We start from the raw sequence: 15,953 nt of genomic DNA on the forward strand, positions 1-15,953 counted from the left end.
TTGGTTCTCACAGGCTGGTAGACCGGGAAGCAGATAACACAGTACTGGTACCACAAGTAGTCACAGCCATTAAAATCTACCACTGAAAACCTTCTGCTAGCGAGGCCAGACCCCGAAAGTTAAACAATCTCCCAAACAGTGGCCAAGTGTTCAAACACATGAACTCCCATCTCTTTGTCTGATCCTCCCATGCACTGCTTAGCATTTGTGTTAATGTTAAATAACCCCACACACACACACACACACTCATCATTTCCATTCACAAAAAGGAAAAAGGTTACTTCTCAGATTAGTGGGGATTACCGTTGCAGATGTATCTTCTTCCAATTCTTCAGGAATTGGCTCTAAACGAGAACACAAATAAAGTCCAGATTTTCTAAAACTGTTCTGGGTCCTCTTAGGTTTTATGTGGCTCTTTCTCACTGATTCTCCCTGCAATGCAGAGGGGAGAGTTAACTTTTTATTTGGTCCTGAAATTCACTCTTTTCTTTTAGGATGCATGCTCTTAAATCAACTTTATTACTTAGGAATTACAGGATATTGACACGTGAAAATTAAAATTCATTATTAAATATAAAATATCTTCTAATATGCCTACTTACAACTTACCAGAGGAGGGTGGTAATGGGGGGAGGATGGAGAGGGGAACACACATAGACAAGGGGACGGGGAGGGGCTAGGGGGATGGGGGGGGCTTAGGGGGATGTTGGCTGGAAACCCGGAAACAGAATAAGAATCGAAATCTAAATAAGAAATACCCAAGTTAATAAAGATGAAAAAAACTGCATGCATTTTCCTGAGGGTCAAGGCACTTAGGAGATTCCTGGATTATAGAAATATCTGGACTTACTAAGAAGTACTTATTATATATAAGTACACTGTAGCTGTCTTCAGACACACCAGGAGAGATCATCAGATCTCATTACAGATGGTTGTGAGCCACCATGTGGTTGCTGGGAATTGGATTCATCAAAACCTCTGGAAGAGCAGTCAGTGCTCTTAACCACTGAGCCATCTCTCCAGGCCAGGAAAACCCATATGGGAGAGGGTGAGGGGGAAGGGGTGGGGGCTCATGGACAGGAAACCGGGAAGGGGAATAAAATTTAAAAGTAAGTAAAGAAATATATCTAATAAAGAATTTTAAAAAAAGAAATACTATGGTCTAGTAACAGTCACATTTTAAAATCAGTCGAATGTTTACTCATTTCTGCAAACAATACTTGTCAAACATCAGACATCTTCTATTGTACGAGGACTGCGCTCAGTCTTCCACTCACTATGTCTTTTGAGTCCATTCTCTTATTGGCCACCACTACCCACAAGGACTTACTGTTCTCTTGCAGTTTGTAGAAATCTCCACATCTACAATGTAGACTCCCTTGAGCAATCTTTCCATATAAAACTGATCCCAGTTACACTATTGCTGAATTATAACAAAATTCATAAGAAAATTAATTTCACAAAGAAGAATTTTACCTTCACAGAGGAGGTAGAGCTGACATTATCCACATTCACACACCTAGGAACAACAAAGGAGGGCTTGTCAGGGAGCCTTTAGAATAACAGCATGCAACATTCTTCCAACCTCAGTTTTGTGGCTCAATCCCTTCTTCATGAATAAGAAACCCAGGCAAACTATCCAGTAAACTTCAGGGGATTCTCTGTCACCATAAGTGCCCCAGGATTCAGATGCACATGAGATCAGACTTCATGTGGATTCTGAGAATCCAAACGTCCATTCTCACAGACTCATGGCAAGCACTTTATCCACTGAATCATCTCCCTACCTAAGGATGTTTGTCCATATCTCATGCTGTGTGGGAGATAATTGTTCAGCTTGTGATTATAAAAGAAATAAAGAAGCTGAAATCGTAGTACACAGAGGCGAAGAGAATGTCAGGTTCTGAACATTATATTTTTACAGATTAATGTATTGTACAATGCACACATTCTTACCATGGTGATCTTCCTGTAATTTGTATACCAGCTTCTAAAGAGGGAAACAAAGTTTGTCACTAAACAACTACAGGAAATATGACAATAATGTGCGAAGGCTAATATTTGTGACCCTATATCTTTTGGCACCATTTATGAAAAGACTTTAAAGAGAATAATTACTTGGAAATAATAAATATATGCAAAAATTTTTCCTTTCCATTTCCTAGTATTTTTCAAAGACAGAGAAAATTTTATCAAAAGTTACTACTTATAAAAATTGTTGTGCAACTGTGGCTATTAGCCCAAATGCTTGAATTACCCTAGATCCCTAGAACAAACGAAACTCAAGACGGATGATCAAAATGTGAATGCTTCACTCCTTCTTTAAATGAGGAAAAAGAATACCCTTGGCTGGGAAGGGAGAGGCAAAGATTAAATAGAGACTGAAGGAACACCCATTCAGAGCCTGCCTCACAGGTGGCCCATACATATACAGCCACCCAATTGGACAAGATGGATGAAGCAAAGAAGTGCAGACCGACAGGAGCCGGATGTAGATCGCTCCTGAGAGACACAGCCAGAATACAGCAAATACAGAGGCGAATGCCAGCAGCAAACCACTGAACTGAGAATAGGTCCCCCGTTGAAGGAATCAGAGAAAGAACTGGAAGAGCTTGAAGGGGCTCGAGACCCCAAAAGTACAACAATGTCAAGCAACCAGAGCTTCCAGGGACTAAGCCACTACCTAAATACTATACATGGACTGACCCTGGACTCTGACCCCATAGGTAGCAATGAATATCCTAGTAAGAGCACCAGTGGAAGGGGAAGCCCTGGGTCCTGCTAAGACTGAACCCCCAGTGAACTAGACTGGGGGGGGGGGAGGGCGGCAATGGGGGGAGGGTTGGGAGGGGGACACCCATAAGGAAGGGGAGGGGGGAGGGGGATGTTTGCCCGGAAACCGGGAAAGGGAATAACACTTGAAATGTATATAAGAAATACTCAAGTTAATAAAAAAATTTTAAAAAAAAAGACTATAACACATACATAGGACTGTATGTAAAACTGGGCAGATGGAGAAAGACCAATGGGATGGATCAAGATCAATGTCTTCCTTGTAATCTGTGGTTTTGCAAAACAGACACAATGTGATATTTCTTTGTACTGTGTGTGATTCTACTATTATCTTAGTAAAGACTTAAATATCACATTACACACCACAAAAAAAAATTGTTGTGCAAAATACCTATGATCCTGATCACTATCAGACACAGAAATTACCATCTTAGCCTGAATTGTTGTCCCATAGTGAAGGGTTAAAAGGACAGCGTCATGTTGCCACTGCTGCTTTTTGCCTCTGGACTAGGGATGTTTGCAGCACTCTAGGTGAGCATGCTCATCTGGTACAGCAGTGAAAGGGGCTGCTACAAAGGTCGACTTGAACTTCCTTCACTTTAGGGGAACATTCATTGCTACCACCGGGAAGCACAGTCTCTGGTGACTGTCATTGCAGCATAGTCAAATATAGGAGACCCAAAGAACTTTACAAAACATTTCCAGCTGCAAGTGTGACAAAGCTCTTGGAGATCAGTGTGTTACTGTAGTCGAGATCTTCTGAAGAAGATGTTAAGGGCCCTCAGATCTAGCATTGACCCCTAGCTCATTTCCATCAAAAAGAAGTTCAATATCAACTTCCATTGCCGGCCATGGCAAGAGCAACTGGAAAGACTTCCTTAGTAGTTATGCAACATGAATTATTACTCCAGAGAGAGAAGCATGAAAGAAACTTGCAGATAGAGCAGCAATCTCACATAAAACATTTTTAAAATATATTTCCACATATAAACCATAGTGTGTCTCAAGTTTCACTGTCTGGATAAAGCCTGCCCTTGAAACATGCTTCAGAGAATGAACAACCCTAGTTCATTTCCTTTACAGTATGTAAAACTCCACTGCACACCCCTTGGCATTGTCCATGACCAGAGCAAGTTTTTGTCCTATCAACAAATGGGCTGAGAAAATGTCTCTATGGTGGACCGTATGCTCAGCATGTGTGGGGCCTCTTACAGTCCTCGACAACACAAACAAAACTCCAGTGCTGAAATACATTTTAAAAAAAGACACCCACATTATGATAATTCTGTTTCCCTCAGGGTTATGTGAAGAGGGTCATTTAGGTTCCTCTACACTATTCTCTGGCTGGCTCTCTCCAAAGGCACAGTAAGTATGAGAGATGCTGTGGTGTAGGTTGCTGAAAGGATAAATTTTGTGGTGCTTCTCCCACTGTTGGAATCTAATCTTATTCAGACTCACTCAATGGATCATTCAATGCTGTGTACTGGAGAATGATGTGGTTTTTTCAACCTTCCATCTACTGTGCCAATGTTGTTTTTACTAGAAATTATGTCTTACAGCATATAAATCAAGTATCACTATATCTTTTGCTAATTAATAGGACTACAGGGAAAAGGTGCTGTCAGAGTAGCCCATATGGAGGCTGCTTTCATTGAATGCTTAGAATATCAGTTTTCATTCCCCAGCACTACCTACAAATCTCACACACCATTCACTTCTCCAAAGGTTCCTGAGTGAGCCAGATATTTATAATATCAAGATATTCACATTAAATGGAAGACAACTAAAAATAACTATAAGATAATCTGTGAATTATAAAATAAGTATGATTGAAATATTTTGAAGGGAAAAATTCCAGATTATGCTAATGATATTTAGTCTCCAAAACATAATAAAAGTAATTGAATACTGTTTTTGGTTTGCTTTTTAATATGATCATATTTTCACACACTGACACCTATGACATGTAGAAATAATCATATATATATATTATATATAAAAACTGAAATAAAAATGTCTTTTATTACAAAGTCAACTTACTGCTGTGTAAAAAAATCATGGAATAGTGTATTCTTTGTATCAAAAGACACTACACGCATCAGTAGTTCAATTTGAAGAAGCTAACACGTCAGATGGTATCATTTGAATTTGAAATTTCTTAGAAACAATACCTTAATAAATCTGAAGTCTAAAATGGTTGCCACACGTGAAGAAAGGATATAAATATATTCATATTTGATTTCCTTACTTTTCTAGCAGAAACAAAATTCTTTTTATAGTTAGGGTAGAATCAGTAGAGAACTTACACTTAATCTTACCTGAATTATGCTGGTTTGATGTTTTCAGAATGGATTTTAGCTGTCCTGGTGGTCTTACTCGACTGTGGGGTATTTTTAGAATGATATTTTAATATTCATATTAAACATTAATCCAATGCATTGAATTACTTCTTGTTTGATTTCCTAACTTATATTACATTACAAGTCTGGGAATACTTTCCTTTCAACTTTTCCCCATGTGGAAAAAAGGGAAGGAATTTAGCAACACAAAATTAGCCTAATGAAACCATTACACAGACACATACACACACACACACACACACACACACACACACACACACCTTTCCAGCAATGGAATTAGTCCCCTGACTACATTACTCATAACAGTCTCTGCCCCTGATGCAACAAAGCACCTTTTCCCATGATACTTTGTGAATATTTCACTATCCATGCTGGTACCACCCAACTGGTTTGCTTGTTGAACATCAAATATATTTCTGTTGCTGCTAGAACTCTTCAAAACCCACCACTGCTTTTGTAATGTTCAAGCTGCTCCTTCTTAACTCATGCATGAATGAATCCTGAAGTCACCATCTGCCTGTTTCTGTGCCATTTATGCATTTTTATGAACATAATAAGGTAATAACAGAAACAAAGAACAATAAGACTAAGTGCATTGAGATTGTGAAACTATTTGCACTTCCAAGTAGAAGTTAACATGCGTATTTTGCAAGGAGTCTTTGAACAGTTTTAGTATGGAAAAGTTTGAATATTGATTTTGACATTAGCTTTTATGATTTAGGGAATTTTAAACATGGAGGGAATAAGTCATTTGATAGTATTTATAAAATGTTATTATCCTGATGTAGAGCCCAAATAAAGAGAACAACATAATTATCTTCTCTTGCGGAGGTAATTACTCTTAATGAGCACAGAATTAGCTTGAAAAACACCTTTTAATTTTCTACCAAACCAGTGTCTAACCTAGCATCCTGGACAGGAATGGATGGGCCTTCACCTGTATGTTCATGTCCAACTGATATGGAAGGCAAAAACCTCCTTTATAGAGAGATAAATAATAGTCACATGCTCATTTAGTTCCATACATTCAGCTAATCTATTGAGATTCAAAGGATCCGTTACTGTGGAAAACTGATCATATGAATGGATAATTGATGGGTGGAGCTTTCAGAAAGACATGGGTCTTGTGGAATAATTAAAAGGTGAATGATTCCCTCGAGTTCCCATGCCAGGTGGAATCACATGCTCTAGATGTTTCTCTGTCCTCCATTTTCACACACTGTCTCCATAAAGGGTTGTTCCCACCCTGAAACCCACATCACGTTCCATGGGCCATGCTAGTGTGGCCAAATGTCAAGCTAGCCCCAAGCATTCTATAGCCTAGCACGGCTTCCTGTCACAGACTCTTCTCACACTCCCAACAACCCAGTGACGTCATGACTCAACAAACTGTAACCCAGCAACCAGAGTCCTATGTTAATTACTTAATGAACAATACATTCACACAATTAACTTATAACTAACTTATAAGGACATAAACCGCCCACCAAGATAAGATATAGTTTGTTCATCTAGACACACAAAATCTTGTACATATCCATCCCTTCAGAATAACCATAACACCCAATAAATGTACAGAGAGAATTCTTAACATCCACCTTCAAATTCTCTCAGCCTGTCATTGGATGGACTGCAACTCATGGGTGTCTTCAAAACATCTATGATATATGCTACACCTTTGCATTCATAGCTGGTGCCAAAGGAGGAAAGAAATTGTTGCCATCCTCTAGTAATGACTGAGAATCATTCCAAATTATGTAACATGTCAGACAAGATGAATGACTGAAATGATAACTATGAGTGTGGGTCTTAGTGCACAAGTATTTAGTAAGGCTTTGAAAAGCCAAAGAATCTTAAGTAGACACTAACTTGCACAGTTAATCCTAGCAGGCTCTTTTTAAAAACTGTATAGTTTGTTCTTGGAAATGGTGGGTGAGTATAATTTTCATTTTCTTATGAAATACACTGAACAAGTTTTCAACCTAAAATTATATTCAGAATATTGTGGGACCTGTAAGACACAAGTCTCAAAGTATACCCAAAATAATTTGCTTCTTATCTTTGCATTTCTCTAGTATGAATGTATTGTTAAACCTTACCGGGACAAAGGCCTTTCATTGTTAAAAACAAATACTCCTGAAAATAAAAACAAAGTATGTATTATTACAAGTATAGAAGAATATTATGAATAATCACACTCATTATTAGTATCAATGTCTATAAGAGCAATCTAGAGAGTATTCTAGAGTATTCTTTTTATTTGTAGCCAATTACTTCACTTAGAACCAATCCATTCCCTGTATATTTCAAATCAAGGATGACAGTAATTTATCAAACATTAATGTCTAGAAATAAATAGCCATAAACAATTGCGATGATCCTAACTGAACTCTCTCAGAATGACAGAAAGCCCAGTCCTTACCAGTATGAATATAATCAACTGTGATTCTTTTTCTCTGGGCTAATGATTCTGGAAAGAATAACAGATTGGGTCTGGTGGCACACAATGTGAATTCCAACACTGAGGAAGCAAAAGCACATCGATCACTGCGATTCCTTAGACAAACAGAACTACAATTTAGTGAGACAATGCCTCAACTTCACCCCTAAAAAGAGAAAAACCCAGAGCCCACCTCAGGACACCGCACCAGAAAAACACCCAGGGATAAACAGTTGGCTGAGGGCCAGCATGAGAATACACTCAACAAGACCAAATCAACATGACACATCCAGAGCCCAGATATCCTACTACTGCAAGACCTGGATATCCTAACACAGTCAAAGCATAATAAAATGACTTTGAAACCAATCTTATTGATATGATAGAGGAATTTAAAGGAGAAGTTAATAAATCCCTTAAAATGTACAGGAAAATATAATCAAACAGGTGAAAAATGAATAAAACATGTCAATACCTGCAAATGATAAAAGAACAATAAAGGAAACAAACTGATGGAACCTTGGAGATGGAAAACCTACAAAAGAGAACAAAAACAGAAGCACAGCCAACTATTATGACCAAAGGACATGTCACCAAAAGAGAAACTAAACTGAAAAATTATGCAACTCATAGATGGCATGTACCAAATGGACCTAACAGATATCTACAGAACCTTTCACACAAATAAAAAATATGTACCTTCTCAGCATCTCATGGAATGTTCTCCAAAATTGAACATATATAGATACAGATCTACATCAACAGATACAAGAAAAGGGAAAAAAAGAACCAACAACAATCCCCCCAAAAAACTCTTGCATCTAATAAGGTCACCATGGACTAAACTGGACTACATCAACAAGAAAACAACAGAAAGCATACAATCTGATAGAAACTGAACAATGCTATGCTCGGTGACCACTGGTGCAAGAAGAAATCGAAGACTTTCTAGAATTCAATGAAAATGAAGTCACAAAACATCCCAACTTAGGGAACACAATAAAAGCAGTGCAAAAGGAAAGTTCATAGCACTATGTCCCTTCATAAAATGGAGCGATTTCATAAAAGCAGCTAAACATCAAATCTGAAATATTGAAAAAAAGAAGCAAACAGGCTCAAGAGAAGATGGTATGAAAATTAAACATAGAAACATGGCAAACAATACAGAGAACAAAACCAAGGGCTGCTTACTCAAACCCACTGACATGTGATTTGACACCCATCACAAAACAAGGTGACAAACTCAAGTGAGAGTAAATGCTGGCAGGATGTGGAGCAAAGGGAAGTCTACTCCATCACTGGTGGGTGTCAACAACAACTGGATATCAATTGGGTGGTTTCTCAGAAAACTGAGAATAGTTCTACCTCCAGGGCCAGCTATAACTCTCCTGGGTGTGGTCAGAAAGATGTCACACGATACCAAAGAACCACATCTTAAACTATGTTCTAGTAGCTTTGTTCATACCAACCAGAAACTGGAAACAACCTAGATGTCCCTCAACTGAACAATGGATAAAGGAAAAGATGTGTACCTACAGGATGGCATACTATGCAGCCATTAAGAACAAGGGCAGCATGAATTATACAGTCAAAGCAATGGAACGTGAGAACATCATCCTGAGTCCCAACAGGACATGTGTGGTATGTACTCACTTATAGATGGTTATTGGCCAAAAAGTGCAGGTACCATAGAACTATCCACAGACTCAGAAAAGCTACACAAGAAGGAATGCACAAGTGAGGATGCCTGAATCTCACTTAAATGAGTGTACAAAGCAGTCCTAAGAGGAAGTCGGAGGGAGTGAACTAGATAGAGAAGAGATACAGAGGGGTAGGGAGGGGTTCAGAATCAGGTGTGGGGAAGGAAGAGGAGAGATGGATGGAAGGTTCTGAAAAAGAATGGAAATCTGCAACTGACAAGGGTGAAGAGCAGGGGGCATCTCTGATGAGACAGAGACCTAGAATCATTGAGGCACCCAAGAAAAAACTGGGATGACCTTAGCTGTGACTGACCACGTTGGGGATATGGCACCCATAATTTATTTTGTCTACCAAAAATATTGCAAGTCCAAGGTTAGAGCAGAGACTGAGAGTATGGCCAACCAAGAGCAGCCCAAATTGAGACCAATCTCATGAGCAGGTACCAATCCCTGACATTATTAATGATATTCTTTAATGTTTGCAGGCATGAGCAAGTTGTCATCTGAGAGGCTCCATCCAGCATCTCACTTGGACACATAGATACAGATACCCACAGCCAAACAGTGGAGGGAACATGGGAATCTATGTGGAAGAATACAGGAAAGTACTGAGTACCCAAAATGGGATAGCAATTCCACAGGAAAACCAACAGAGTAAACTAACCAGGACCCTTGAGGCTCTTAGGTTAGGGACCACCAACTAAAGTACATACATGGGCTGGGCCTAGGCCTCCCCGACCTACACAGCAGACATGCAGCTTGGTCATCATGTGGGTCCAAAGAACTGGAGCGAGGGCTATCCCAAAAGTTATTGCCTATCCTTGGGATATGTTGTACTAACTCGGCTGATTCGTCGGGACTCAATGGGAAAGGAAGCACCTAGACTTGCAGACACGTCAAGTGCAAGTCTCCTACCCACTCAGGGGAGAAGGAGTGGGAGATGGAGGAAGGATTGTGTAAAGGGAGTGACCAGGAGACAATCGATGAGCTGAATTTAAAGTGAATAAGTAAAGAAAAATTATATTAAGTTAAAAATAATAATTTATAGACCTGAGATATGGGTCAGCATTTAAGCACACATGGTGCTCTTCCAGAGGACTACAGTTCAGTTCTCAGTCCCGTCTCTAAAACTCTTACTCCAACTCTATGAGAATGACTTCTTCTGGCTTCATAGGTCACATGTACACATACTTTTTTAAAAATAAATTTTGGGGGGCTGGAGAGTTGGCTCAGAGGTTAAGAGCACTGTCTGCTCTTCTAGAGGTCCTGAGTTCGATTCCCAGCAACCACATGGTGGCTCACAACCATCTGAAATGGGATTCGATGCCCTCTTCTGTGTGTCTGAAGACAGCTACAGTGTACTCATATAAATAAATATTAAAAAAATAAATTTTTTAAAATGAAAAAAGACAATGTGGAATACTATTCACCTACTAAGGACAAAGATAATGAATTTTGGTGGTGAATGAATAGAACTTGAGAGTATCTTCCTGAGTGACATAACCCAGACCCAAAAGACATGGATGGCGTATACTCACTTCTAAGTGGATATTAGCAATAAAGTACAGGATATCAATACTATACTCAGGACCAAAAGAAGATGAAGAAGAAAGGACCAAGAGAGGATTTTGAATCTAACTTAGAACATACCGGAAAATACTCAGAGGAGGCAGAGGAAGGAAGGAAGTAGGTGGGAGTGGGTAAATTTGGGACAATTGAGTGTTTCAGGATCGGGTCTGGGGAGATACAGGGGAGATGGCTTGACAGCCATGAAAATGAATGGATAGCTGCAGCTGGTAGGGGTGGGGTTATGGAAAAATTTTACTTGATCATCACATTAGATGCTGATAAAGCCATTGATAAAAACAAACACCCCTTCATGTTAAAAGTCTTAGAGACCTCAGTGATCAAACTTGCATACCTAAACCAGCCAATAGACAATAACAACTTAAATGCAGAGAAACTTAAAACCAGAGAGTAAGCAAAGCTGCCCACATACAAAGGAGACCTCGCAAAATCTACCAAAGTACACCTACACCAAAGGTGATAAACCCTTACAGAAAAGTGTCTGGATACAAGATTAACTCCGAAAACCAGCAGCCCTCCCTCATACAATAGTTAAAAGGGATAAGAAAAAAATTTAGCCAAACAAAACCCTTCACAGTAACCACAGGGAATATTAAATAGCCCAATACAACTCTAATCAAGCTACTTAAAGTCCTGTCTGTCAAAAACTTTATGTCTCTGAAAAAGGAATTAACAGGACATCTGAAGATGGAAAGGTCTCCTATGCTACAGATGGATAGGATTAACAAGGTGAAAATGGCCATCTTATAAAAAGCATCATCACATTCACTGCACTTCCCATCAAAATTGCAAGACAGTTATTTACAGACCTTGAAAGAGCAATTCTTTCAAAAACAAAAAAACCCAAGATCACTGATAGATAGATAGATAGATAGATAGATAGATAGATAGATAGATAGATAGATAGATATCGATATAAATATAGATCTTGAATAATAAAATAATTCTTGGAGGTATCACCATCCTTGATCTCAAGACATATCACAAAGCAATCATAACAAAAATTGCATAGAATTAGTACAGAAACAAAAAGTTGATCTGTGGAATCAAATCAAAGAAAAAACACACATACCTACCAACACATGATTATGACAAAGAAGGCAAAACCATACAATGGGGGAAAAAATGAAAATATCTTCAACAAATGATGCAGGTGTAACTGGATGTCTGCATGAAGAAGAATGCAAATAGATGAGTATTTATCACCCTGCACAAAACTCAAGTTCACATGGATGAAAGACCTCAGCATTGAAGCAGAAACATTAATATCCTTGGAACATGAGTACAGTAGACAATTTCCTAAACAGAACACCAATGTCCCAGCCTCTAAGACCAAGGACTGATAAATGGGGACTCATGAAACTGAAAACCTTCTGTAAAGCAAAGGAAACCATTAAAGGCCAAAACAGAAGCCTATGCATTGGGAAAAGATCTTCACCAATCCTACACTTGAAAGAGAAATAATGGTCAAATTATACATAAAAACCCAAGGAGTTAGACACCAATAAACCAATTGGAAAATGAGGTAAAGTGGTAGATGGAGAATTCTCAACAAGGAATCTCAGGAGGCCGAGAAATAGTAAATGTTCAGTCTTCAGTCATCACTGAATGCAAATAAAAAGAACTCTTAGATTCCATCCTACCCCAGTCAGAGCGGCTAAAACAGAAAACACAAGTGACAGCACATGCTGGCAAGGATATTGAGCAAAGGAAACACTCCTCCATTGTTAGTGGGAGGACATATTTACAACCCCCTTTGAAAAGGAACTTGACAGTTTTTTTCTAAAAATTAAGAATGGATGGGATTGGCAAACATCATAATGGATGAGGTAACTGAAACCGAGAAGGACAGGCATGGTATGTACTCACTTAAAGGTGAGGACCTTAGCAGCCATAAATTACAGAATAACCAGGCCACCGTGCACAGACCTAAAGAAGCTAAGTAAAGAGGGCGCAAGGGAAGATGTGTGAATCTCACTCAGGGGGGAAAATGAAATAGATATCAGGATTCGATTGAGGGAGGGAAATCTGTGGGAGATGGGGAGGGGAACTAAGGTGCAGAGCAGGTGTGGTGTGGGAGCTGGGACAGAAGATACCAGTGGAGAGGCATCTCTGTGGTGAAACAAAGACCAGGAACTATGGGGGCTCTTAGCAGTCTACCTATGGAGCTGAGACTCGCGGAGACTACTAGCAGCAGGTGATATGCAGCTTTCAGTGGTCATCTTCTGTACACAGGGGAGACTTCCAGGAGAAGGAGGAGAAAACCAAAGCACTCAGAAAAACATCAACCCAAAATTTATCCTACCACCAAGATATGCAGGTTAAAATGGAACGGACATTAAGGAGATACCAAACCAATAACTGGCCCAACTTGAGACCCACCCTGTGGGAGAGAGCCAGTCTTTGACTCCATTAATGATATTTTGCTATGCTTGCAGACAGAAGCCTTGGATAATTCTTCTGAGAGTCTTCATCAAGCCCTGGATAGAAACAGATGTACACACCCACAGCCAAATAAATATCAGGTGGAGGTTGGGGCGTCTTGTGAAAGAGTTGGGTGAAGGATATTGAATTCAAAGGAGGACATTGCCATTGAAGGGTCAGGAACACAACAAGAAAATCTGCAGATTAACGAACAGGGGCCCATGAGGGCTCACAGGGACTGAACCACCGATCAAAGAGCACACCAAGGCTGCACATAGACCCCATATTCACATGTAGCAGACGTGCAGCTTCACGTGCTCTTCATGTGGACTCCTGGTCTACTGAAGTGAGGGCAAGTTCTCATTCTGTTGCCTGCATTTGGATTCCTTTCTGCTAGCTGGGCTGCCTTGTGTGGTCACAGTAGGAGAGGAGCTAAAATGTCCGCACTATTTTATCTAGGGTGAATAAGACCAGCTACAATATAGTAAATTTATATATGATATAAAAAATCTTACCTTCCAAAAATCTTACATGCTTCACTCCTTTTTTATGTGCTGGTCTTCTTACACTGTGGCATAGATTTATAAGTTATGGTTATTGTACTATTCATAAGAAAAACATTTAGCGAGCATTTGAAGCCCTTTATATTTGAGTCCCCTGTGTCTTAGTTTAGATGTTCACAAACAATGTTTTTTGAAACCGGATCTCACTATGTAGCCATGCTGGTCTGAAACCCACCCCATAGACCATGTTGTACTTAACTCACAAAGGTCTGTGTGTCTCCTACCTCCCACAGTCTGGGATGTAATTCATGGGACTACAGGTCTAGCCAAACAATTTTGAATTTATTTTTCAGCAATTCACTATGATTGTTGACTGGTATCCTTGCGACTTTCTCAAGAGAAAACATGAGGCATGGTTAGCTTTTAACTAGAACACAAACTAAAAGGCTCAAGCATGCATACACACAATCTCTCTGTCTCTCTCTCTGTCTCTCTCTGTCTCTCTTTGTCTCTCTCTGTCTCTCTCTCTGTCTCTCTCTCTCTCTCTTTCTCTCTCTCTCTCTCTCCTCCCTCCCTCTTAAAAACTCTAAAGAGAATAATTGCCTTGCTCAGGGATGTATGGCAGTAGACTCTTAAGGAACACTAGGAGGAAAGATTCCAGGTCTGCAAGGAGATAAGAAATAACCTGGACGCCTGGGGCTCTCAGAGACTGAACCACCAACCACAGAACATACACGGGCTGGACTCACACCTTCCCACTCATATGTAGCAGAAGAGCAGCTAGGTTTTCATATGGGTCCCAGTCAACTGGGATGGGGCCTATCAAAAAGCTGTTGCTTATACATGGGATACCTCCTTCTAGCTGAGTTGCCTTGTCCGACCTTGGAGAGAGAGGAAGTGTCTACCCTTGCAGAGACTTGAAGTGCCAGGGTGTGGGGATACATAGGGGATCCATGACTGCTCGGAGGTGAAGGGGAAGGGGAACCGGAAAGGACTGTAGAATAGGGAGACTGAGACAGGGTCAGTGAGTTTGATGTAAAATGAATAAGAAAAAATAAAATTAAATATTTCAAAGAGCATTAAAGTTTTGAAAGGAGAGTGAGCTCTCTCTAGAATGGCTCGCCTTAAAGCACAGATCTGTTGTTTGGAAATAATGGCTCAACATAAACAATAGGTAAACGTGTACTAAACAGGGAATTTCAGCATAAACAATGTATTTCATATGGACAGGGCATATGGCTTTGTAAGAACAACATTTTTAAGAGCAAAACATTCGCAAAATCTAGGACAAGATTTATAATTCTACAATACCAGAATGTGTGGAAGGAAATGAACTATTTATATATCTACATTGAAAGCTCCATTTGAAATGTGGAACAAAAATGTTTTGGACTGCAGTATCAAGAACATTGCTGGTTAATTACAGGATGAAAGTTTACTGAACACCTCCTAGCAAAAGGTAGTTTTCTGCTGCGTTCAACATTTCAAAACTCAAATAGATCATTAGGAAACACTATTTGTTACCTGTGATTATGTATGTATAATTCTAAACATATGGCTTATGCTGTCATTTTTAGAGTCAGAAATTATAAAATTTCAGACTCAGGGACTGGGGGTGTTTATTCATGGTAGAACATTTGCCAATGACACACATGACCTTTAATTCAGTGGCAAACTGTGTCAAAATAAAAAATACTGAAGTGGACCAACAGCTGATCTAGCTTATTCTTTGTCTTGGTTCATGACTCACGAATTGAACTACTGAGCTATGTAGTAATCCTGGTACTGCTGTTCTTTTGTTGTGTTGGAACAGTCTCCATATTTCCTGTGTCATAAGCTTTCTAAATATCTGTCTCTGAGTTTTTCAAATCATTTAATATCATTTTAATATTCCTACTAAAGTAATTGTCACCATCAAGAACAACACTAAGATTGTAGAAGAGAAGAAACTGTACCTGCTTGACACTTGCATGGCCTGTGCATCTGCACTCATTGATTCTAAGAAGTTTACCATTTCAGGGTGATGTCCATATATTGCAAGTTCCAATGGTGTCAAGCCATACTGTAAAGAAAACAATATTACATTTTGTAAAACATTTTATAAAGTTCATCACAGATTTTGTGAACATAAACACACACTGTACTG

General features: G+C 39.4%; 1 protein-coding gene across 1 annotated transcript in view; it reads right to left on the minus strand.

The window, feature by feature from the left end:
* The window catches only part of Poteml1 (POTE ankyrin domain family member M like 1), a 56,427-nt gene that overhangs the window by 5,027 nt on the left and 35,447 nt on the right, over positions 1–15,953 (minus strand). Inside the window, exons 5-11 of the mRNA XM_039095042.2 lie at positions 15,763–15,869; positions 13,820–13,872; positions 7,253–7,289; positions 5,112–5,173; positions 1,957–1,990; positions 1,477–1,519; positions 304–432 (exon numbers count right to left, since the gene is read on the minus strand). Of these exons, the coding sequence (XP_038950970.1) occupies positions 304–432; positions 1,477–1,519; positions 1,957–1,990; positions 5,112–5,173; positions 7,253–7,289; positions 13,820–13,872; positions 15,763–15,869 (465 nt within the window). The remainder of the gene's footprint in view (positions 1–303; positions 433–1,476; positions 1,520–1,956; positions 1,991–5,111; positions 5,174–7,252; positions 7,290–13,819; positions 13,873–15,762; positions 15,870–15,953) is intronic.

This window comes from Rattus norvegicus, chromosome 16 (genome assembly GCF_036323735.1).
Source record: "Rattus norvegicus strain BN/NHsdMcwi chromosome 16, GRCr8, whole genome shotgun sequence".
Classification (NCBI taxonomy): Eukaryota; Metazoa; Chordata; class Mammalia; order Rodentia; family Muridae; genus Rattus; species Rattus norvegicus.